The sequence below is a fragment of the Melozone crissalis genome, unplaced genomic scaffold, assembly GCF_028551555.1.
Source record: "Melozone crissalis strain CALT ecotype California unplaced genomic scaffold, PUWL_Pcris_2 ptg000013l_1, whole genome shotgun sequence".
Lineage (NCBI taxonomy): Eukaryota > Metazoa > Chordata > Aves > Passeriformes > Passerellidae > Melozone > Melozone crissalis.
In genome coordinates this window covers 13,274,704-13,299,157 of record NW_026535791.1, presented here as the reverse complement: position 1 = coordinate 13,299,157, position 24,454 = coordinate 13,274,704, and the positions used below count along the sequence as shown (strand labels likewise).

The window sequence follows — 24,454 nt, the reverse complement described above, 5'->3', positions numbered from 1 at the left end:
CATGCAGCAAATTCTTCCCACTCAGATTCCTCACAAGAGTGGCAATCTTTCTCTCCATGCACTGGCTCAGCCTCCTTTAGTTGGCTCCTATGCAACAACTTGCTGTGAAGAAAAATTAATTACCTTCTGCAGCCAGAGCAGGAGCCAGCAGCAAGGAAGTCGGAGTTAAACCACAAACTATAAAATTCTTCAAGGGTTACAGCAAAAAGAGTAACCCATGCCAATTTGATTCTATGTTAACTACACAAACATTGCAGCCTGGCATTAATAGTAGCAAGATACTCAGCAGACTACCTGTGCATTTCCTTTTGAAAACTTTTCCTTAGATTCCATGTTTCAAGATGTAACTAAAGCATAAACTGAAACACAAAATATCCTTAAAGAAGAAATATGGTATAGCAAGTATCTCTCATCAACAACTACTGGGAAAGTAGAAGAGGAATGAGAATAGAAAAAGCAAAAAAACAGAGGAAATAAAAAATGTAGACAATCAAAGGCAGTGACACCTTAAGTTCCAGCAGACTTCTGAAATGGTACTGTTAGAACCTGAGCTGCTTTACAGTCAATGTGTAAATTTTTATGCTAGCTAAAACTATCAGCAGCTAGTTTTTCTGATGCTGCTATGAATAGGACCATAGATTATAGAGATCAGTCAGTCATTTTGCAGTTTCAATAAATACAGAGTCTTTTTAACTCTGTTTTATAGAAGATGATTAGTCTAAACTTTGCTACAGTGTGTATGAGAAATACACTTTAAAATAACTTGTAGCAGAAACTCTTTGTATTTTCTGAGGATAGGAAAAAATATTTTTGTACATCTTAAATCTTAACAGATGTATACAGTAGTCAAGTTAATCTTCATTTAATTTGCAATGTCAGTGGCATGTCACACACCACTATAATCTTCCACTTGCAGTGTTCATATTTAATGATTAAAAAAAAATGGAATTCTATCTTTTCAAACTTCCAAAATAAGAGGCCTCTTTCATACTCCTTCTTTTGGCAGTTTTCTACTGAAGTCCTGACACTGCACATGGTTCTCAAATCAGGAGTTACTATATTAATGTAGTACACTAGGAGATCCTGATTTATAACAGGTTATCCCCGTGTCTTTGATAAAGAAATCTTTGCTGCCCATCCACCCCTCTCTGAGCCGTGGGTGTAGGGAGGAGGGCAACAATACACTCCTGAGTTTGGCACATGCTGCAGCCAGGGCATGTGAACCAATTCCTCATCTGACAATTGTGCTAAACTGTCACATGTTTTGAAAAAGCAAAACACTGAATCATAGAAGGAAGAGGAGGATAACATGTATTTAGTTATCCAGCAATCCCTTTTATTGTGCTTCAGGCCTTATGAACTCTGGTACTTTGTTCAGGCTAGTTTCACTACTTCACAACACACCTGAACATATCTTTAACTCCTTCACCAGATACAGACCAACCAAAAGTACTTCTACTTTGAAGATGTTCAAAAATTTTAGAAAGTTTGTAGGAGGAGAAACTAAAGAATAAAATTTTAATGAAAAATCTGCTGTTAAGAGAACCAAACCATTGGGTCATGCCTTCCTGTAGAGTTTTCCCTGCCATGCTGGGCTTGTAGCAGCACAGCACACTGAAGGCACAAGTCCTTTTTGACCCAGCCATCCATGCCCTCTGTTTCTGCTACCTGGGTTACAAATGCCTTGTAACTGGCAGCTGCCACTCTTACTATCTACTGATCTCTTGTTATCCTCTCTTTCAATGCACTGAACTCACTGACTTCCAGTCTCCTCTTTGCAACTCCTACATAAATTCATCTAGTGTAGTTTGCTGTCTCCATACAGCACTGACTATTGTAACATTATTAATTCAGTGTTTGTTTCAGTCTCTTCTACTTGCCTCCTATACCTGAAAGGTATTTATAACAACATCCCCTACATCTGAAATACATACTCAGACTTTTTGAATAATAAAGCCCACCACACAGTTATTTCCACAATCATCACAGCACTAGGAAGATGAGAAAAGGAAAATATCTTTGAAAGTATTTCTTTACCAAAAAAAGCATGAATAACAGGTTGAGTGCTAGTGACTCATTCCAGAACCAAGGGCAGAGCAGATGACAGGATAAGGGGGGAGTATTAACAATAGGTAATTTATTGTGTGTCAGCATAATTCATTGTAAACAGTACTGCTAAAGTGCATTTTTTTATTAAAAGCACAAGTGTAAATATGCAGGGACTTTACAGCTGACTCCTTCCACTGCCTGTAAAAGTCAGCACCAGAATGATTGTACCAGACACCGGCAGACAAAATGATCAGGTGGAGAACTCAGGAAGTGAAAGGGCAAAATCCAAAGGCAGAGATGTAAATGGCAGTGAGAAATTTGTATGCCAAGCCCTGCAATGCCACATGACAAGGAAGGAAGCAGATTAAAATTCCTGACTCATGGGGGCAAGCCAACAGGGCAGGAAGAAAACACTAAACTGGGAGTTTTAAAATTTTTATTTAACAGCTTAAAAAGGGGGAAAAAAAACATTTGTTAAGCCAGAAAAGGAAATTACAGTAATCATGCCTCATCAGTTAAATATAGTCATGTTTACATTAGGCAGCTTCATTTCTCAGAAAACATCTGCTTATCTGAGGAGAAGTTCTTACCTGAGCTTCATACTTGACAGCAGCAGACAGGAGAGCAATGGCATTCTCTTCACAAATGCCTTGTTTGATTGTTTGCTGGCAAAGCTTTTTCAGTCTGTTTTCTCTGTACAGTGTTGCCAAATCTAGCAGCCCTGTGAAGATTTATACAGCTTTAACTATTCTGGTGCAAAATATATTAGTGGCTTTTCAAATTAATCAATCATCCTTTTGTTTTAGGCTGAATTAATCAAAGATGTGCTCTGTTTTTTTTCCCTACATGATGTGTGCATTTTTAAGGTCCCCTACAGACCTATCAAAAAAGGAACCATTTTATTACTATGGAAGTGTTCTATTCGCTTGTTCTCATTCTGGACATCAATTACTGACTTATGATTCAGGATCAAAAATCACTACAGCTACTCAAACAAGTAAACTTTCAGGATGGCAGTAGTGCCTTTCTAAATAAAGGGAAGTTCTTAGTAAGAGCAACAACGAGTTCTTTCTGAAAACTTTTCACCTTTGATCTCATTGCATGCCCATCACTTATCCTCCTTGGGCATGTTTCCTGCTACTGCATCTTTTCTTCCTGACACCTGCCAAATTCAAGATTAAAGTGCTGAAGAAACTAAAACCAACAAGCCCTGCCTCCCTTACTCTCTAATGACACCTAGATTGAACTTTTCAAAAATAATCATCTAGAGTAATTTGCATTTATGGCAAATACCTATTGCATCTTCAGGAGGGAGCCTAATGTTGTCTGTATACAGATATTCCAGGAAGGCTCGGTAAACAGGGTAAGAAAATTCACTCATTTCTATAATTTCATCATCATTATTGAGTACGGAGCGGAAATGTTCACACCTACAAAACATGAACAAAAATTGTACATGGCAAAGAGTTAAGCTTGAAAGATGAGCTGCAGCAAGAAGTTGGTGAAAAAAATAAGTCAGTCCCACAGACTGAATACAAAGGCAGAACCTCTAGCTACATGATTTCTTGCTTTGAACATGTTCATTTCTTTAAGTCTTACAAGCCTGATATATATAACTCAGAATTTTATTTCTGTTGTTAATATTTTATGGCAGAATCCATTTCTACTTACAATATCTACAAGGATTATCCATCTAGTTTTGGTGCCATTTTTTAAAATCGATTATACATTAACAACCAATTTTATTACCTGTCTTGTAGCACATAAAGTTTACAATTAACTTAGACACTTCTGAGATTTGACCCTGATTTTGCCAGCATTTCCCAATGAAGAGGGAAATTATTAATAATTTCAGTTATCATTTATTCCAGTGTCAGAGTCCATACACAATTTAGCATTAATCATGACATTCAAGGATTAAATTACTGAAAGTGAAGACACTCTCAGATCTTTCATCATCCTTTCCTTACAAGTCTAAACACTTTTGTGACAAATGCAAACAAGGACAAAGCACTGCCTTTGGTAGCTGAAATCTGCAACTTCCAGTTCACAGAAATTTACAATGCACTGGAACTTACTGTTCCCTAAAAAGCATCCTAGCATGCACATTGTTTTCAAATTTTTTGTTGATAAAAATGAACATCTCCACTTCTGATAACTTCTCCTAAAACAACCACAATTTAATCATACTTCTTTGTACTACACTAATTTGTAACTCGCTCACATCTGAATTTTCTCTTCTTTTACTAAAACTTCCCTGTAAAAAGTAAGATGGTTTCCTTTTAATATCTCTGAGACAAAACTACAACTTAAAGACAGTATTACTTAAATCCAAATGAAAAGTAATTATTTAACTAATGACTTAAGTTCTTCACATTTTCCTTGTTAATGAAAGGACTTTTTTAATATTAGTATTTTGAGGATTTTAATAAAATAATGGAACCTCTTGTCAAATTCATAAAGAAATAAAGTCACTATCTAGCTTCTGCCACATCTTTTACCACATTCTGGCATTGGGAGAGGCAGAAAAAACCTCATTGTTTTGCTTTGTTTTTGTTTTCCCAGAGCCCCGTGTTAAGTAGTGGTGACCATGCTATCCATCCAGCATGGATCAGACCTTGGGAATGGTCTGTGCTCCAATGGCACCACACAAAAGTCAGAGAGAAGGTGGTACACACTGATCCCTGAGAAATTAAGCCAATGAAAATAAAAATTGGTTAGCACACATCCTCCAGTCTGCAATTATCTTGGAGTGACTGATCTGTTGGAGCGTCTCTCTCGCTGTCGCTATCCCTGAGCGGACCCAGTGCAGACACATCCAGCTCTGGCTGGCTGAATGCAGGCCTGGCAAATCCCACCCCTGCACTGGGATGTCCCTGCTCCTGCAGGCAGCCCTGGCCTTGGGCTGCTCTCACTGACATTCTGGCTCCCTGCCATTCCTCCACCACTGCCCGCCAGTAACCACCAACAATGGGATCCAGCTCAAGAGCAGGAATGGAACAAGATGGAAAGAAGTCCTCATAAGCAGTAAAGAAATGACTAAACAATAAAAAGGAACTTTTAGCAGCACTGCTTTCATGACAATGCTCCAGGCCAAATGTTGCAAAACACCTTTTTAAATACTTTGATCCAGTTGCACCATGACAGTAAAGAAAATATTAATTTTACAGACTGTGCCTGTGCTTTATTATTCCCTCACAGTATTTTGGTAACACCATCTATGTAAAACCATTTTAGAATTAGATATTTCCTTCACAGAATGCCATATAATCTGATAAAAATAGAGCAAGAAAAAGGAAACTTGGGAAAGCTACATATAGGCTGATTATCAAGAAAACGAACCTCAGGAACTGTTGTCATCTTATTGCAGGGGCTCCATACTGTTGTCTCCTGATTGTAAAAGTTTCTTGTGGGCATCTCCTCAGACCACTGACCCTTCCTTCCTTCTTCACAAAGCAGCCAACTGACTCCAGCTCCCTTCTCACGCAGCCACTCCACTCTTTTATAGCACTCTTCTTCTCACTGGTCACAGCTGTGGCCTGTTAAAGTCAGGCCTGTTCCTAACCCTTGGTGATTGGCCCAGCTGCAACTCCTTAGGGGTGAGATTACTTTCTACACTACCTTTATTTTCTTGTATTCTATCCCCCTACCAGGAACATTTTGGGCATACACAAGATTTGGTGTGGTATCTGATGGGGAACACGTGGCATTCCAAATGATGAGGGTGGACTATAGGCATGAATGTAATGAACAAGCAATGAGACTAGTAAAGAGAAGACAAAAGTAATACAGGTAATCAGAGTAGTAAGATGATAGCAGGAAAAAAAAAACCAAAAACCAAACAACAAAACAAGGACAGGCAAGAATTAACAGGGAATTTTAATTTCACACAGTAATATACAAGAAATCACTAAGAGGGCTCAGGAGCAAAAGTAGCAAGATGAAAGTGGTGATAAGCTGAGTGAGATAGCCAAGCATTTTGAAAAAAAAAATAGCAAAGAGAGAAAAATATAACAATGAGGAGGATGAAGCAGAAGCAATGAGGAGGCAAGGCAGAAGAGATCTAAAGCAGTGTCTCTAGAATATCACAGGAGAAATCACATTAGCAGTAACAAATTAATCTCTCTGCATGTTAATAACAATGAGATCATTCTGTAGATCTGCTTACGTAAAATCTCACCATAAAGTGGTCTTAACTTGCAAAAAGTCATAAAAACAGAAAAAAAAGCCAGCTTAAAAGTCAAACTCACTGGTTAGAATGTTTAAAACACATAGAACAAGAAATCTGTCATAAAAGGAGGAAAGAGATCATCTGGAAGATGCTGAAACAACTGAAGTGTTCTGTGGAAGGAAAGAGTTCCAAGAATAAACACAACCCCCTCAAATCATTCTGGTGGAGGCACCCAAGCATATAAAGGAGGAAAAAACTGATTCTAACTACTGACAAGACAGCAGAAGGAAGTGAGCCTTTTCCTTGGCAGCAAAAGGTTACTGGAAATTGAGGTCAAGGCCATTTAGGAGCACAAAGGAGGATAAATGTCAGATGGAGGGAAGTGTAGGCAGGTAGTAGAGCAACATGTTTGATAATTACAAAAAGAGTAACAGTGAAGAATAGCAGACGAGTCCCTGACTCAGGGAAAAAGGAATTTATAAGAGTAAGTAGAGAATTTATTTTCAGTGATGACTCAGCACAGTGGACTACACTGCACAGTTTAGTTTATACAATTTATACTGTTTGTTTCTTACCTAATTTTAAGAAGAACTTTATGAACATGAATGTACTTTCCATCCACTAGGAACTTCAGGTCTGCAGTTTCAGGGTTGTCAAATTCCTTCTTTAGTGACTGGGCAACTGTTAGATGGTCATCAGGCTCTAGAATAAATAGGGGACTTATATAAAGTAGTAAACAATACGAATATCTCCCACTACAACATTCTCGGTGTCTGTCAGATTAACAGTCTTAACAAATACATCTCCTTAAAGGTAGCAAAACCCCCCAGCAGCCTACGTGTTCTGTCTGGGCCAGAAAAGCAAAGAAAGGACAGCTTTCTTCAGTCCTTTCTACTTTCCTGCTCCAAGCAAATATCTCTATTAAAAAACCTCTGAAATCCACTCCTCCAACTCATCTATATAAGGCCAGAAAAAAAAAAAGTTTAATCTCAGAAGTTTATTGCACCATATGATAGAAAATGCTATCAACCATTAGTGAGTAAATTATATCAAATTGAAACTGTTAGTTGTTATAAGAGCCTCCAAAGATCAATAAAAAAATCAATAAAATTTTCTGAAATGCTTCCATAAGGAGGCATTATATTACAGCAAAAATGCATCTATTACAGAAACAAGATATTGGTTGCCAGTGAAACTGTCCAGTGCAATATCCCTAAAAGTAAATACCAACAACACTTACAAGTTTATTCTAAAAGAACTGTTTTCCCTAGACTTAATGGTGTTAGAAGCACAATGTGTCAAGGCGTGCATACTCCGGTTGGTGTCATATGTCTGTACGTGTCTGATATTTGCACTATAAAGTTACCAAACAGCTTTGAAAAGTCCTCCATTATCTGCATACAAATTTTTACCTACTGAACTGATCCAAATCTCCATCACACAGCATCAGAGAACCATCTTCTTTAATACTAGTAAAAAAATCAACAACCCACTCTACCCCCCACTCTACTCTCATTTTGACTGTGACAACATTTTGTCTTCTTATCGTATAAATACATATTATGGGTTTAGACAGATCTTGTGGGTCAGTAATTAGTTGTTCTCTACAGAGAATTACATAAATGCTAGGGCCTGTAATCTATCAAACTAGAAATTAGAATACTATTCTTCTGGAAATGGAAAGACCTTCTCCACAAGCTCTAAAAAAGCTTAACACACACATACACTTTGATACTGTTACGCTTTGTTTAGCACAGTCATTTTGCACTTCATGTAGAGAATGTCAGGTATACACAATTTGGGTAGGTACATATAGAATGGATGGGGAAAATAAATGCAATACAGTGATTATAAAAAAAATAATTCTGAAACAATGATACTGTAAAATACTTTGTTAGTTCTTATTTTGTACAATGTGTGGTTTATTTAGTTACACCTCTGCTAGCTAAACAAGTAAGCATTTTAGCAACTAATGCAAAGGTGAAACTCTGCTTCAAAGTTAATTGGCAATCCAGGTGTCCACCAAGAGACATCTCCAATTGATTTCTTACAGCCATCAGAGGAAAACTGAATATAGTGGAGTTCAGCTTTGGAACTCTTAGGGAGAAATCAGCTGCTTTTATTTGTTACAGCAGTGAAAGGGGAGCCTGAGGAAGGAAATGAAGAGGCAGTTCCCACTGACAAGGCACAAAGCCAACAAAACTCCTTAGCAGCCAGTGCTAAGAATTGTATTAGAAATGTTAGAACTGCCACAAACATGGAGAGAATGGGAACGCCTGGGTGTGGAAGCACACAATAAAAGGGACAGAGAAGGGCTGTAAGCATGGCAGATGTCCATGGCATAAAGGTCAGCAGATGTAAGATCCCAGGACACAGCTGCCTGAGGATGCTCACCACGCATACATCAGATGACAAACAGCAGTGAGTCAGTCCTGAGAGCTTGCCAGGGTGGGACAGGATGAAGAGGCCAGTCACCCTCAGCTCCTGGAGTGTGCAAAAAGCCACAACTGACTCCAGCACAGTCACCTAACTAAAAACAACCCAGGAGACATGACAAGGACCTGATAGCCAGCGTCCTTTTTCCTGTGTCATCACAAGGAACCCTACCTCCTGAATAGTGCCAGGATGGTGGAGACACTACTTGGCAAATACCAAAAAGTGGCTTTGAAAGTGCATCTGAATCTTGTTTTATTTAAAAGTAAAGTAACCTTTCCTCCTGTAAGGCTTCACCTTATGCTTTGGTACAACATTGCTACACTGTTGTAGCTCTATTTCCAAAGGGACCCGGAAGTTAAGGTCAAAAAATCCCAAACCCCACCAAAAACCCACACAATAAACAAATACACAAACCCCCCAAGAACAACAACAAACAAAACCCCAAAACCCACAACAAGTCAAAACAAACACACAAAATACCACCACCACAACAACAACAACAAAAAACAAAACAGTAAGAAACCAAACAAAAAATCCAACACCCCAGTAACTTCATTAGGAACCATAATGGGATTAAATTGCAGCTAAAGAATGAGCTCTCTGGTAGCCAATGCTGTATACTTAACTCTACTCAAGGCCATTAAGACAGATCTCAATGCTAATCAAGCACCTGAGATCCAGCAACACTCTTCAGAAGACCAGGTCACAATCACTTGTGATGAGACTGAGTGCTTGTGGCCAATTCAGAACATGGGAATTTGAACCCCTCAATTCTTAGCAGTCTACTTAAGAGCATCAAAGAAAGCTTCAGAGCTCCTCAACTCAAATCTCCAAATTCAAACTCAGATTTTCCACCCAGAGCCACTGGACAGTCACACACAGAGGTTACACAAAAAAACCTCTCCCCAAACCTGAGGCACTTCCCCATAGAAATGAGCTCTCGGGATCTCTACCTGGTCAGAGTGACCCCAAGATATGTTAGAAAGTCTCTTTTCCCAGCCTGGCAGTCGAAGAAGGAGTCAGAGCTCTTCGTTTCTCGGTCTCAAGGTTGTTTTTTGTATCTTATCTATAAAATTCTTTCTCCTGGCCTGCCGAGGTTCACTCAGCAGGACAGTGCAGGCACTCTCACTGCCCCCAGGGCGGTGTTATCTTTTTATACTAAAAACTATGTGTACAATATTTACAATTACTGTCCAATACCTATCACCAATGTTAGACAGTGAGCTTCCACTCTAAATCAATCTAAAAGTGCCAACATCACAGGAGAAGATGGAGGCTAGGAGGAAGAAGGAGAAAGGCTGGACATGCTCAGATTCCTCCTCTTGTCCCCTGAACCCCCATTCTAAAAACTTCAAAAATCTATTTTTCACCCTGTGATAAATTCACTATCATTCTACTTGAACTGTCGTGGCTTGTAATCCTTCATATAAGGTTGGTAATTGTTTTTCCCAAGGGCTAAATCAAAGGCACAGGGGTCTTGGGCTCTGTGCCAAGGTCTCTGAGCCCCCTGGGCAGGGGCTCGAGCCCCCCAGGGCAGCCAGAGGAATTTCCTGGGTTCCGACAATGAGCCACATCAATAAAACAGACAAGTGTCTAGCCCTGCCATCAGGCTTTAGCAATTTTTTACCATGCCACATTACCACTTACACATACATAACACGTCATAATGATGATGCTTCCTGGTGTAAGTTTTTGTGAGTAACTATGTTTAGGCTTCAAACACACGCAACTGTTGTATGAGCAACCAGTTCTGTTTGGCAGGCGTCAGAATAAGGAGCGTTTGGGCTCACCTACGGAGAGCAGGCGCCACATGACGGCGGGCGTGGCGAAGCAGGCGAACACGTCGTCGGTGCAGGCGAAGTGGGTGAGGTGCGGGAAGGTGACGGACTGGCCCCGGCACTGCCCCCACATGTACACCTGGCCGCTCTGCGTCTTGGCCGCCGACGTGTGCGCCGAGTGGCAGGCGGCGATCTCCACCACCCTGAATTGGCGAGCAAAGAAAAGGAGAAAAGAAAGTCACTCATTATGAACAAAATCCAGTGAATCAGCTCGCTGCCTCCTGTCTTTCTCTAGTGCAAGACATGCTTTTAAGCATGCACATAAGCAGGAATGCTTTCTGGTCACACAGAGCAAAATTAAAAGGCTGGCAGTTTCTGCAAACAGCGGGCACTCCAAGTTTCTCTTTGGGAAAGCATCTTGGGAGAGAGCAGCCAGAGCTGCAGCAGAGCCCTGTATCTGCTGCAGCACATCCTCTGCTGGCCCCTCAGCTCTCTCAAGCAAAGCTATGATGAGTTTCAAGTCTCTGAATGTCCTTGGTGGTGCTAGGCAGTGAGGGGAGTAGCTGTATTAAGCTGCAGAGAACAAATACTTGGAGAAGATGAAGAAGGAAATAAGGATGCATTAAAAAATAATTAAAATTGCATTTTGGCTTATAATTGAAAGACAATGAAAGTCTTTTTTCTGTTTGCTTAGTGATAACAATAATAAACCAACAAGTTAAACATACTTCTTCTTACTCATATAATTATTATTACTTATGTTTAAAGGACTTCCATTTTGAAAACTAAAATTTAGAACCAAACAGCACTTAAAGCTGTTTCTAAGTGTCCTTTAACTAGGCTATGTCTCTAATCCCAAGACTGATTTAGGACTTTAAAACTCCCACTGTGTACAGCATTACACAATCCACTGTTTTGCAGTCTGAACTACTGCTTGTTTACTTGTGTTCTCAGCTGCCTGGGGATAATGGCAGGGAAACAACTTGTTTAAAGCTGTATGCACAAATCTTGCAGGCTTGAGTGAGGCGGTATTTTCACTGACACCAAGAATTCATATTCTGACCGACAAAAGCCAAAGGTAGCATGCAACATTAAAACTTCTATTAAATTCTTATTGTAACATTTTTAAAGTGTCTGGGAAAAAAATCAATAACATTTGAAGCAAAACCACAAGTACACACACAGAAATAGCAATGCTCAAGATCAGGCCATGTCTCATCACCAGAGCAGAGATGCCACTTCCTCACAATGATGTACTCAGACACAGGGTTAAGAGGGACATCTCACTTTCCTTCTTACTCACAACAGGGGCCCAAAATTAAGATTTCTGATCATATACATACTTGGCTTTACAAGAGAAACAACTTCCCCACTGTCCCTCAAGGACCTAGAGGAAAATATTTAACTCGTAAAAATCGAAGCTTTATTTTTAGGCAACAATACCAAGAAAGAACTCCCCCCTTTCTCTCTCTCCTGATTATGAGACAGATTTAATAGCAGAAATAACACAAATTGCAGATGTCCACCCTTCACTTTTTCTGAGTACACTTCTTGTGAAAAGTAGCATATTAAAATACAATTTATATTCACAGACAATAAAGCCTTTATTGTTGATTTCAAGCAATGAAACTACACCACTGAAGGGAAACTGCAATTAAGGCCTTTAAAGTACAGTGTGAGCCGGAGCAGAAAATAGCATATTCAGGCTCAGAATGTTCAGTTTCTCTTTCACAGGGATGGTTATGGGACAGATTCAAGCACTTTCAGTGAAAATTCTCTATACATTTAGCAGATGAACCATTGCAAAAAATTTTAGGCTCCTTCTCCTCAAAAAAGATGAAAAATACCATAATTTTATGTAGTTCTTCTGTGAGTATGTCAACCAATGTCTGATTGCAAGACTGTAAGGATTACCTGTCCTTATCCACAATAACTGTTGTAGGGTAAGACTGGTTACTTTTATTCCCAGTACCTAACTGGCCATATGAATTGGCTCCCCAGGCATATATCTGACCTTCATCTGTTAGCACTAATGTATGTGCATAGCCACAGGCAACCTGTAAGGAATAATAAAAAGAAGAAAATCTCATTTTTATGCAATAGTAAGTTAATACAGACAGATACATCTTATGCTATAGGTTATGCCATTGATTCTAGGCTAGTGTAAAAATTAAAAATACAGGTAAGTTTATTAAAAATGGAAGGAAAGTAGATGAAGTGACTTTGGGGGAAAATATTTACCAATGAGAAACCCTGACAGATAATCTCAAGAGAAGAGCAAAAAGAATAGCTAGAAACTGAGAAAGAAGGAAAGCTATATGACAAATTTGAACAATACCCAGAAAAGTGAAGATGGTCTATCTTGCATTGACCTGGCTCCATGGACAACTGCTCCAATATGAATAGCTTCACCACTGGAAAAACAGCTAAGGTCTCCATGTCTGATCCTTTCATCCCTGACTAATAGCCACACAAAACTGCCCCCTCCCTGTGCCAGAGGATCAGAGGATCCTCTGCTGAGATAAGTCCCCATCCCTGGAAGTGTTCAAGGCCAGGCTTGTTGGGGCTCTGAGGAACCCAGTCTAGCAGAAGGTGTCCCTGCCCATGGCAGGGGATGGAACTGGATGGTTTTTAGGGTCCCATTCAACCCAGGCCATTCTGTAATTCTCTAAACTTACATCACTGCAAGAAAACTCTCACAGTACAGTCTGAGAACCACACAAGATAAGCAACAAGAGCAATCAGCCAGGAAAGAGATGGAAGAGACAAAATTCTCCATTTTGATGGCAGCCCACAATTGTATCAACTCATAACTTCATGGAAACCCCCTTGGTCCTGCTGAGCTGCCTCCTCACATCACATTGTCCAAAAAATCCACTTCACATATGCAGCACATGCCCCACATACAGATACACAGTGGCAACATTACCAGCAGCAGTCCTGCTCTGCAGGAGTTCGTGTAACTTAGTAGACAGCTACCAAAAACCAATTTACATTGTTCATAACTAGCTCACCTATCTTAATATCATCTGCAAAGACACACCATAAACACATATACTCCACTGACATCCATGAAGCATGTGATGTACTTTAAGTGAAATAAACCATCAAGTTATTTACTGAGTGGAGATCTACAACATGGTATTAATCAGTATCAAGTAAAGGAAGTGGATGGAAACAGAATCTAATCCAAACTTGCTGGAGCATTCACTCTCTAAACAGAAGAATAAGTACAGGGGAACATAATACTCACTTTATTTAATGTTACTATCCAAGAGTAGTTGCTACCAGCAAAGCTACTGTCTACATCCTAGGCACTGAATATAAAATGATGTCATTAAATAAGTTTCTTTTAAAATACTTTAAGAATTCATAGCTTTCCTGAGTAAACACAGTAAATAGGATCCAAAGTTCAAAATGCTCTTGCAAATTTTCACTAGTTACAAATCGATGTTTCCTAACAGTTTGTATCATTTACCTGTCAGTATCCTCTATTTTGCATGAATCAATTAAAAACTTCCAGAATCAGTCCTGCAGTAACCTTAAATATTTATTGTATAAAAGAAGTTATCAGTTTGCTAGTGACACTGGTGGCAGCCCCACTACTTGGTAAAGTGCAATATCCTCCAAAGGTCAAGACTAACTGTGGAATCATACCAAATGTTAGCCAAATGCAGTGGGAGGCAATTTATTCAGATTCCAAACACCAGTAAGTCACTGTGGCTGGGATGCATTCTGAAATGAAATTCAGTCCACAAGACAGACAAAATGCTAAAATGCAGCATTTTTTCAGGAAAAAAAGGCAGAGGTTAATGAAGAATGGAATATCCTAGAAAGACTCTGTTACTTACTAAAATAACAGCAGTATTTTTTAATTAACTTTCACAGGAAAAAAAGAAGAAAACAAAACAAACTTTTTAGTGGTCTAGTCCTCTAAGTAAAATCCTGACCTCTCTGAAGTTAGTGGCAAAATTTCCACCAACCTCCACAGGTCACAGTTTCTCCCCTGTTGGGAGAGGTCCACTTTAGGACACATGTGTTTCATTCTGACGTCACTTTTTAAACAAAGGACTATCTCTTTCAAAGGCAGCACATGCTGTCTATGGGACTCTTGCAGAGGCTCCTGGAGGGTTTGGGGAGGAGCAGCACAGACGTACCCGCTGCACACGAATGCCCTGCAGGGCTGCGATCCGGCACGGCGTGGGCTGATTGCCGCTGCTGCCCAGCCCCAGCTGGCCATTCCCATTGTACCCCCACACATAGACCTTGAAACAGAGACAGGGACTGTTAGCTGCTTGCTGCTATTCACTTCTTTTTGTTGGCTTAGGTAAACACAAACATATTCACACATATACCTTCCTATATAAACACATATATATGCACGCACATTTTTCTTTAAAATGCCAGTTACATACTCATCTAGAATTCTTGCACACTCATGCTCTTTAGGAGTTAGATTATGTAGGACTACAATATTTTAATAGGAAGAACAGAAAATCAGTGACTCATATGGCTGCTTGCCAGCACAGAGTAAATCCAGCACAATACTTCCCTTCTTCAAAGAGCTGATTTCTCATTCCAAAATCTTCTAACAGAAAACACACTAGAACAATTATAAAATGGAAGCTGTGCGCAACAGTTTGAGTAGGCAGCTTTATGCCAAACATAAGAAAAAGGGAAAACACTGAGCTCTGATAATTTCAGTGACATCATGTTTTACTGCAGTCAATGGTTACTTAGTTCTAAACTCAGTGTTTGGAGAAATAGAGCTAGCAAGATGCATACTGCCCAACATCATCAGCTCATATGAACAAAGTGTAGAACTTTACAGCCTCCCTGTATCTTTGCAAAGAGAATAAAAAAGTATGAGAGAGATTCAAGAGGTACTCCAGTTCAAGAAATATATGCAATGTACTTTTGTTCTCTTAAGATATGTGAATATGAGCACTGAAAATTAAAATATCATTCAGTGATTATTCTCACATCCACTGACTACTCTCACATACAATACTTCAGATTCTAGTATAGACAATAATTTGTCTATGAATGCTAAAGACAGCAGTGGTATAATAACAAAGGTGGTTATGAGCAGTATAAGCAGCTAGACTCAAGGGAGTTTGCAAAGGTAAACTTCCTTTCTGAGAAATAGCTCATTACTACCAAGTTTGAAATTATCTACGTGCCAAGTTATTACACAAAGTAAAACTCAGTCCAAATATTCACGTGAAGTTTCTTACCTCTCCATTTTCCACCACAGCCATAGAGCACATCTGCCCACAAGCTATATTAACAACTATTTTATTTTGTAGGCAGCCGGTAACTCTTCGAGGAATTGGTTGATTTGCTGTTGAACCAGATCCAACCTGGCCTGAGTTATTATAACCCCATGTGTACACCTGTTGCAAAAGAATCGTCATCAAAGATGGCTTTAAAATATGCAGTTCAAAGTACACATTCAAGAGAGGAAAAAGCTGTATGAATAAAAAAATTGGTTTTTTATGTGAAAGTGGATGTATTCCTAGGAAGACACACAGGTTTACAAGTGAACTGTTTCTAATAAATATGCCAATCTAAGCATTTATATATTCCTCCATTCAAAGGTAAGGGGAAACATGATGGCTGCAGTTAATGCTGGAAGAATCCATTGCTACTTTTCCAGAACCCAAACTAGAATATCTAAGTGGCACAAATGCCACCTGAAGGTAAATTCCAGGAAACTTTTTACTTTGGCAGGTAAAATTCCTTACAGTGAATGTGATTTACATTAACATCAGCTGTAATGCCACTAAGCATTTAAAGTAGAGTACAGCACAGGAAGGAACAGGCTGCATAATCTGTTATTACAAGCAGAAGTGGCACAAAATCAGCTACGCCCTCTCAAGTTTCAATTTTTTTGAAACATTTGTGTTACATCAGCACTGTGAGGATTGGAGGAAGCAAGGTCTAATGCTAGAGGTGCAGAGTGTTTTGATGTTTCTCACATATGTGAGTTTCATTAAGAGAAAAGAGACACTTGTTCCCACTATACTCACCTCTCCATCAGAGGTTAACACCATGGAGTGGTGAGAGCCACAGGCAACCTCAATGACTTTCTTGTTCACCAAGTTAGTAGAGACTTGACAGGGAATGAAGCCATGATTTGTTGTACCATTGCCCAGCTGACTGTAAGCGTTATGACCCCATGTATACACTTCTCCTTCTACAAGAAAAATGTAAAGAGCTGGTTGAAAAATCTCTACTTTTCCATTGAGTACACAACACAAAATTACAAACTAAAAAGTCAAATTCAGTAACAATATGCATACTTAAGTGTATAAATACATATATGACCTATAGGGCAGTTCAGCCCATGGATGTACCAATGCTACCAGGCTCACATAGTGTTGACCACAAATCCAAATGGATAGTATCAGTGTAATCATAGCAAAGGAAAACATACTGCTGCAAGAAAAGGGATGGTGTAATACAGAAGAGAAAAGGATGAAATGGCAATCAGAGTCCCCATTTCAATTTCTATGTTACTGACAATGAATCAGAATTTCTTGTCCACGCCCTGGCACTGTTTCCCATTTTGGAAAATACAAAAAATAAGCTTTCATTTCCTTACAATATGCATATTCCCTAAGAAGGATTCCCTCAGAACTACAAAGGTAAAATATGCTACACTAAAACAACACTTCTCTACAATAACTGGTTAAATCTAATTACTTTATCGTACCAAAAGTGAACAACCCTTTCCTCAGTTCACCAACATGTGAATACAAATTTCAGTAAACATGTGAAATATACAGCACAGAAACATACAGCAAAGTGGCAATGGCAGTAATTAATACAAGAATTGTGTAACATATAACAGCCTTCTAAAAGGTAAGGTAAAAAAGGCTGTGCTGAATAAAAGCTATTAATGCAAATGGAGTTATGAGTAAACCTCATCAAGGATCAGCTCCTGACCTGCTCTTTGGCAGTACTTCATCATAGGTTAAGGAGTGTGAGTGTGTCAGTGGGATCTGCCAGTAACAAAGCTCAGAGGCATACATATGCATACATAAAAAAAGTGTGCAGGAGAAGTGTGCATGAAGGCAGGAGAAAATGATGGAACACAACTGAATGTTAAAGAACACATTTACAACATAATTTTCCTCACCTACTTTTAGTCATAATCTAGAATACTGAAAAACATTTCCTCTCATTGACAGAGACAGGTAAGTGTGAATATCATCAATTAGGCTCTAAGAGAACCTTGCTAGAACATAATATTAATAATTTTTCCTCAAGTGTAACATACTTAATTATGAACATAAAAGCCACTACCACAATGTGGATAATACAGCATCAGTGCAGGAAGCATGAAGGCTGGAAGCCAACATAATGGGTCTTTAAAGCACATCCAGAATTAGGTACTGGAGGGAAAAGATGCATTTTGGCTGAAGGACATTGTTGGCACAAGAACATAGAGGCATAATGTAGCCACTAATGCATTTCAAGAGCTATCAGAAGTTTTGAACTTAACTGAGAAGTGAAAGAAAAAACCTTTCCAAAAGTAGTAACAAGATCAAAGTAGGGCTTGAAAAACTCCTGAAAATAACAAGCTAGCTGACATGTCATATTTGCCAATTAAAATACTTTTGACTTAACAGCCCAGAATGCTCAACTCTCTCTCTTATGTTATCAGCCCAGACCTTTTACACCTGCTGGATGAATTTAAGTGGACTCTCTGAAGAGGCAATATTCAGATCATACTTTACCTTCTGTAGCAAGAACAACATGAGGGCCACTTCCATAACTCAGGCAGGCTATCTTTTTGCCACACAGGGAATCTAACCTCCTTGGTTCTATAGTGCTCTGCATGTCTCCTGTTCCCAAACAGCCACTGCAGTTCATGCCAAGCACAAAAACCTGTAATAAAAGAATCACAGTCTCATAACTTAGGTTGCAATGGAGAGCCTCCTCCAAAGGTCAACTAGTCCACCTCTGTGCTCACAAAAGATCTAAACAGATCAGCTGACTCAAAGCCATGTTCAAGAGATTCTTGTACATGTCCAAGGAAAACAAATCTCACAACTGCTTCAGGATTTAACCCCTCTTATGGCATTTTTTTCTTAGTACTGAATCAGAAAATGCCATCTTGCAGTTTGTGTCCACTGCCTCTCATCCTGTCACTATGCATTTGCAACAAATACCTAACTCCATCTTCTCTTTGTTCTATGATTGTGGTAAGAAGCCTTTAATTTAAACTGAAAATGTTTCAGTAGCAAACAAAACAATCAGACATTTTTGCATGCAACTTTCTCTAGGTGTACTATTATACTACTGGCCCTTCAGAATAACTTGATACATAACTGATTAAACATGTCCCATTCATATACACTCTTGGACAATTACCTCATCATTTTCAGTTGCATACAACACTTCATTACCAGCACTGCCAAAAACACAGGCTTGACGAATTAACTTGATCTCTTCTGGGGAACAGAGAGAAAAAATCGGCCATTTCCCAACATCCAGCATCTTCAGGGCTGACAAGAGTGTTGCCTCCAAGGCCTGGTATTATAAAAAATGCTATCAAATATCTGCATAGAAAAAACATATGCCTTTGCATAGCAAAAAATTATAAACACCACCATCTCCTTTTTCAGCCACAAAACCAGTATTTTAATTCTATAATACTTGAAAGGAAGACATTAAATAAACATATAAAATATATCATGATCTAGAAATAAAGGATCAACTTTAATGGAGAAAAGTACCAGGTAGAAGGTTAAATGGTGAGGACATATATTCACTACATTCATGCAACATAAGTGCTGTCTTATGTATATTGAATTCTGTAAGACAGCATTCCAATATCAAGTGAAAAGTGCATATCAAAAATCTGAAATCTGTGTATTTTCCCTTGGTGCTAAAATTGCTGTTAAAAAAAGAAACCATAAAAGAACTCTGCCCAAGAATACACTTATCTTTGAGAAATATGGAAATTTGTTTTCATGTATGCATTTTTCCTACCTCCAAATTATACAAAGATGTGAAAAAATTCTAGTTTGGAGTCTGAAGCATGTTATATCAGCCATAAGAATATTGCTTCTTCAATTAGTATCACTGACTATGAAAAAATATACACAGGAATATATATGACATTAGAAAATTAAAACCAACATCCTAAATTAACCCTAAGTTAAATTCTTTTGAAAAATACCAGCTAATCACACATTTCTTTATTATTTACTTCAGAGGAGGGGAAAGAAGGATTGGCGATCTTCACAGGAAAAAAAAAGTTGCGGTTTTGATCACACCAGTTCTTTCCCCATCTCCTTGCAGCAAATAACTGACCAACTTCAGCCAAATTTGCAAGTGAAAGGGAAGTCAGATTCTGCTGACACAATCAGCTTGGCAGCAGGCAGCTGGACAAACAGACATTATGTTATGAAATAAGTCAGTGAGCAAGTAGGTCCAAGCTAATCCTAGCAGACACTGTTCCCTGTGACACGTAGCAGGGTTATCTGGGACGAAGGACCACAATCCATATGGAATCAGTCTTTGTTCATCTGCTGCTTGCAGAATAATTTCTTTTATGTCAAGAGGTTACTATTCATTCCACAGAGAATTTTAGGCCCTCTTAAGATATGATAATAAATACTGAAAGCATCACAGACTATTCTTCCAACTGCATCAACAAACCTGCATCCCACTTTTGTGCAAGACTGAAGAAGCCTGAAATTCAAAAGGACAGTCAGGGTGTCCTTCAATTTTACAGACTCCTTTACTGGAATAACATATGGGTTTCTTTATAATGTGGGCTCTAAATTCCAAGTGCTCAGTGGGTCAAAACCCATTCATCTTAAATAGAAAAGTTGTTTTTTTCTTTAACCTTGTTCTACAAAGCACTCATGTCGTACCCTCATAATTAACAGATTAAAAAAATGCCTCAAACTGTAGCATTTTTTAACACTAAAATAATACACTGCAAGAAAAACTCCCCAACTACTCTTATAAAAAGCACCCAAGGAAATACTTATGATACTGATTAAAAAAAAAAAAAAGAAAGAACCAAAACTTTGTCAGACAAAAAAATCCATAATCTAAATCCTGTCTCTGGAATTATTAGTTACATTCAGTAAGAGATATTCTTCCACTTTTCAAGACTTTCTCCCCTCACACAGTTCCACGTTATGTTTTGTTTCAAAAATATGAAAACCATTTCAACTCTTAGCCTCCCAATATTTATATCCCGTAAGTGATCAGTTCCCTCATTATATTGTACGAAGTAATGAAAGGCAGACTTAGACACGAATCTCAGACGTTACATGAGCACACTGTTCTTCTAATATATTGTGGATGACTTAAGCAAGATTTCTTCAGCTAGTATAATTTCTTCTAACCATAGCTTTTGTTTTCTGTCTACCTTGGAAAGTACTTGCATGTACTAAGCTATTGCTAAATGGAACCTTTTGAGCAGAGCAGTACAGAATTCCCAATATAAATCGACACTCTGACCTTGGCACTGACTCCTTGAGGAGGAGGTTCATCCTCCATATGGACTTGTGCTTGTGTCCCCCTGCAGAGAGAGAGAGCTGGGGTTAAATCATCATATCATATTGTTGAAACAATACTTTCTGAAACCATCCACACTTAATATTAAGCCAGTTAAGACAGTTTTCTTCTGTGGGGTGAGAAAATAAGAAATGCAAAGCTCTCAGTTTTGCTGTTACATACAACTATACAATGATCAGTTAGGCAGACTCTGCTCTTCTGTAGTCTTACCTAAAATGTTAACTCTTGGACAAAACATCGTTTTAAAACAAATAGGAAAATTAATCAGATTGTGATTGGAAAGAAAGATGTTTTATGAGCACCATACTCCAATGTCTTTTCATTGCAGCAGAAATAAATTGAGAATCTTCCTGACATAATGCTTTAAGACATTTCTTTCAGCAAAGAAAAAGCACACTGCTCAGAGAATTCAATTTCTGGCTTAAGCCTTCAAAATTACTTATTCCAGTTCCATTCTGAAACCAATCCTAGAAAAACATTTGTGTCTTTTCAGGTTTACTGAGAGCTGCTAAAAATTCATTCTGCTTCAGAAAATATTGTCAGCCCCGTAAATTACCTGTATAATTTCTATGACGTACATTATCAATAGAAACAGGTCCTTCAGACCAGCTGTTTCTTCAGAAATATACACAGTTCTACTATCCTAAAATGATTTCCTAACATAAAGCCATGCAACTCTGTTTTCAGTAAAACTACAAAAATGAGAAGCAGCTCTGAAGCTGTACAAGCCTCCTTCACTGAACAGTGATGAAAGTTGTACACATCATTTTCTTTGAGATACATTGGTTCGGACATAGCTAAAATCTGTTTATTTCTTGCATAAAATCACATGTCTCTAAAATTCTGACTACAGGCAGAATAACATCCAAAAAAAAAGTCATTATTTTACTGAATTAATTTTCAGACTAATACCACATTAAAACAAGTATCAAATGTAACTGCATAAAATACCTAACTTACTATTAAAAACATCTTATGAAAGACTACATGCCATAAGACCTAATCCAATTACACAAAATACATGAAATTAGTATGACTAAAGTATGATAAATGTTAATGATTCAACATGTAATCTACTGAATAAACAAACAAAAATTATTTTCTTGAAACAAATAAAAACCTGAACAACTCTGCAGCTCGACCTGAATATGCACAACTGTTAAGCTTAACAACTGAATATGCACAACAATATGCTGAATATGCACAACTGTTAAGCTTAAGCTTCAACACAACCCACAAATCTACACACACAGAGTGTATTTTATACAGCTAGTCTGAGACATTACATGAAGAATTCAGCTCATGTGTGAAAGCCCACGGTGACTTTGAGCTTAAGGCTCAAACACACAACCAAACTGAAACAACTGGAAGCCAAGTTTATATTCCCCTTCAACTAGGCCAGACTGAAGGGCTGACTCAGTCACCTACACATCAGCACCTACTGGTATTTGAGATGACCTTGGGGATCCCTGACACCAAACAGTGCTGGCAGATATGATTCAGGACCCACGGGATATCCACGCATCCATGCCAAGCTGGAGCAGCAGCCAAGAACTAAATGGCACCAGACAGTCCTGCCTGTGCAGCTGAGCAGAGCCCTGAATGAGCACACACAGCCTTTTACCAAGATTCACACCTTCATGGAAATGGGGGAGCTTGCTGAGCTCTTGCACTTAAGCAATTGCTTATTTTCTCCAACATACTTGTTCAAACAACAAGAATGCAACAGTTGATTTTGTGGACATTATTCAAAGTAGAAACAACTCCCCTAATCAAGGCCTTTGCCTGTACTACTGAACCATTCTGAAACATTTCATTTCAAGTATGCTAGCAGTCCTCCTGTGAAATTGACTATCAAGGCTGTCCAGTATTTTGCAGCACCATTTGATACAAAACTGATATCCATGATTCTTCAGGTTCCAGTATTTCACCTCAATTGCACCAGTTCAGACTTAAAAGACCAGTTTCACTTAAAAGCAGTTGATTTGTTAGCATAAAGATACAGCAGGATCTAACCACCTCAGTTAATTAATAAGAAGTGCTGCACTTCGTTACTTTTCAGACTCCCGACAGTTTTGCCTTCACTTTTCTACAACAAAGATCAGTTACATGCCCTCCCAACTCAAAAGTTAGAACATGTTTTATCTTCTGTATAACTATGAAAAAATTACCCTGCAACTCAATTTTCAGTTTGCTCTGCAAACATAGACACCTTACTTCTGAGCAACCCCACAGGAGTACACAGGGTGACTCAAATTATGCCAGTTTATTCTTCTATCCAAATTCATGTCTTCTAATAAAAGTACATACCTAGTGCCACATATCTGTATCTGCAAAGTCATTCTTTCTAAAAATCTGTAATTGATTTAGGAGTACATATCCACCTGGGGATCCCAAAAATTAAGATTGAAAAAAATTAAACCTGTTTAAGAACCATTCTTATCCATACATGTTTAAAATATTAGCAATTATTCATATTTTCCTACTTGCATGAATTTTTCTCCAGAAAAATAACCATTGTGAAAGCAGTCAAGCAAAGAAAAAACAGTATTTTTATCAAAAATTAAAAGACAAAAACCTCTATATTTGAGTAAATCAGGTACAGGAGAAAAACATATCCTAGCTATTTCAGACAAGTTACTGGGATTGTTTGTCTACTAAATCTTATAATATGTGCACAACTGCTAAAACCCATTACTTTAAAATAGCTAGCTACAACATTTAAAAAGAATGCAATACTTATTTTAGAAAGTAAAAAGGTAAGCCAGAAACATTTCTCATGGCTGAAAACTTAATAACTTTCCCTATCTGTATTTCCAAAAAAAAATAATTCTGAAGTGCAAATCTAAAGGAGAAAATATCATTATTGTAAACATTCATTTCTTGAGGCCGTGCACAGCCTTTTGATATAAAAATATTTATATTAAACTTCCACAAATCTCTTATCTGGAATCCAAGTACAATTAAGAATCTGGACAGCATACTCTGGCAGTCTGAGTTTAGGTCTTGGAAACTGGAAGCTTTGACCATCGTTTTGGTCCAGCCACAATAGGTCTTTGGGTAAGACACACACGCTTCTGCAGTACACATAAGATTGAGTTAAAGAACATAAATACTAAATCTGGTTGCCAAGCTTCATTAACAGTCCCAGACCATTTAACCCTAAATATTTAATCAGGTTCACTGACTCATCTGAATGTAAACATTCTTGTAGAGTCTCTCTCTAGGAACTTGGCAAGCAAACAAAAATCTTCAGAACTCCACTTAGTGTTTCCTCCCACTTAACTTGAGCATTTATGAACCTCATCTGCTGATTCAAAGGTCTGTCTGCAGCTTCTTTCCCAAGGACTCTAACCACAGGCTTAGGAAAGATTACAAAGCAAAAGTCACAGAGAAAAGTGACTTGATAAGACTTTTAGAAAAGGCACCTAACCTTCTCTTGTATTCCTGATTTCTCAGCAGTTTCCTACAA

The 24,454-nt window shown here is 38.4% G+C and overlaps 1 protein-coding gene across 5 annotated transcripts in view; it reads right to left on the bottom strand.

Moving 5' to 3' along the window:
- The window catches only part of LOC128934099 (RCC1 and BTB domain-containing protein 2), a 29,647-nt gene that overhangs the window by 845 nt on the left and 4,348 nt on the right, over positions 1-24,454 (bottom strand). For 3 of the 5 annotated variants that reach the window (XM_054271422.1, XM_054271424.1, XM_054271421.1), the window contains exons 2-12: positions 20,926-20,986; positions 18,817-18,975; positions 18,180-18,330; positions 16,467-16,633; positions 15,672-15,830; positions 14,592-14,699; positions 12,349-12,491; positions 10,447-10,637; positions 6,796-6,922; positions 3,343-3,479; positions 2,640-2,770 (exon numbers count right to left, since the gene is read on the bottom strand). In XM_054271422.1, coding sequence (XP_054127397.1) covers positions 2,640-2,770; positions 3,343-3,479; positions 6,796-6,922; positions 10,447-10,637; positions 12,349-12,491; positions 14,592-14,699; positions 15,672-15,830; positions 16,467-16,633; positions 18,180-18,330; positions 18,817-18,975; positions 20,926-20,964 — 1,512 coding nt within the window. In that variant the 5' untranslated portion in view covers positions 20,965-20,986. Of the gene's footprint in view, positions 1-2,639; positions 2,771-3,342; positions 3,480-6,795; positions 6,923-10,446; positions 10,638-12,348; positions 12,492-14,591; positions 14,700-15,671; positions 15,831-16,466; positions 16,634-18,179; positions 18,331-18,816; positions 18,976-20,925; positions 20,987-23,943; positions 23,966-24,454 lie in introns of those variants that run through there. The other 2 variants (XM_054271423.1, XM_054271425.1) reach the window with 2 other exon arrangements.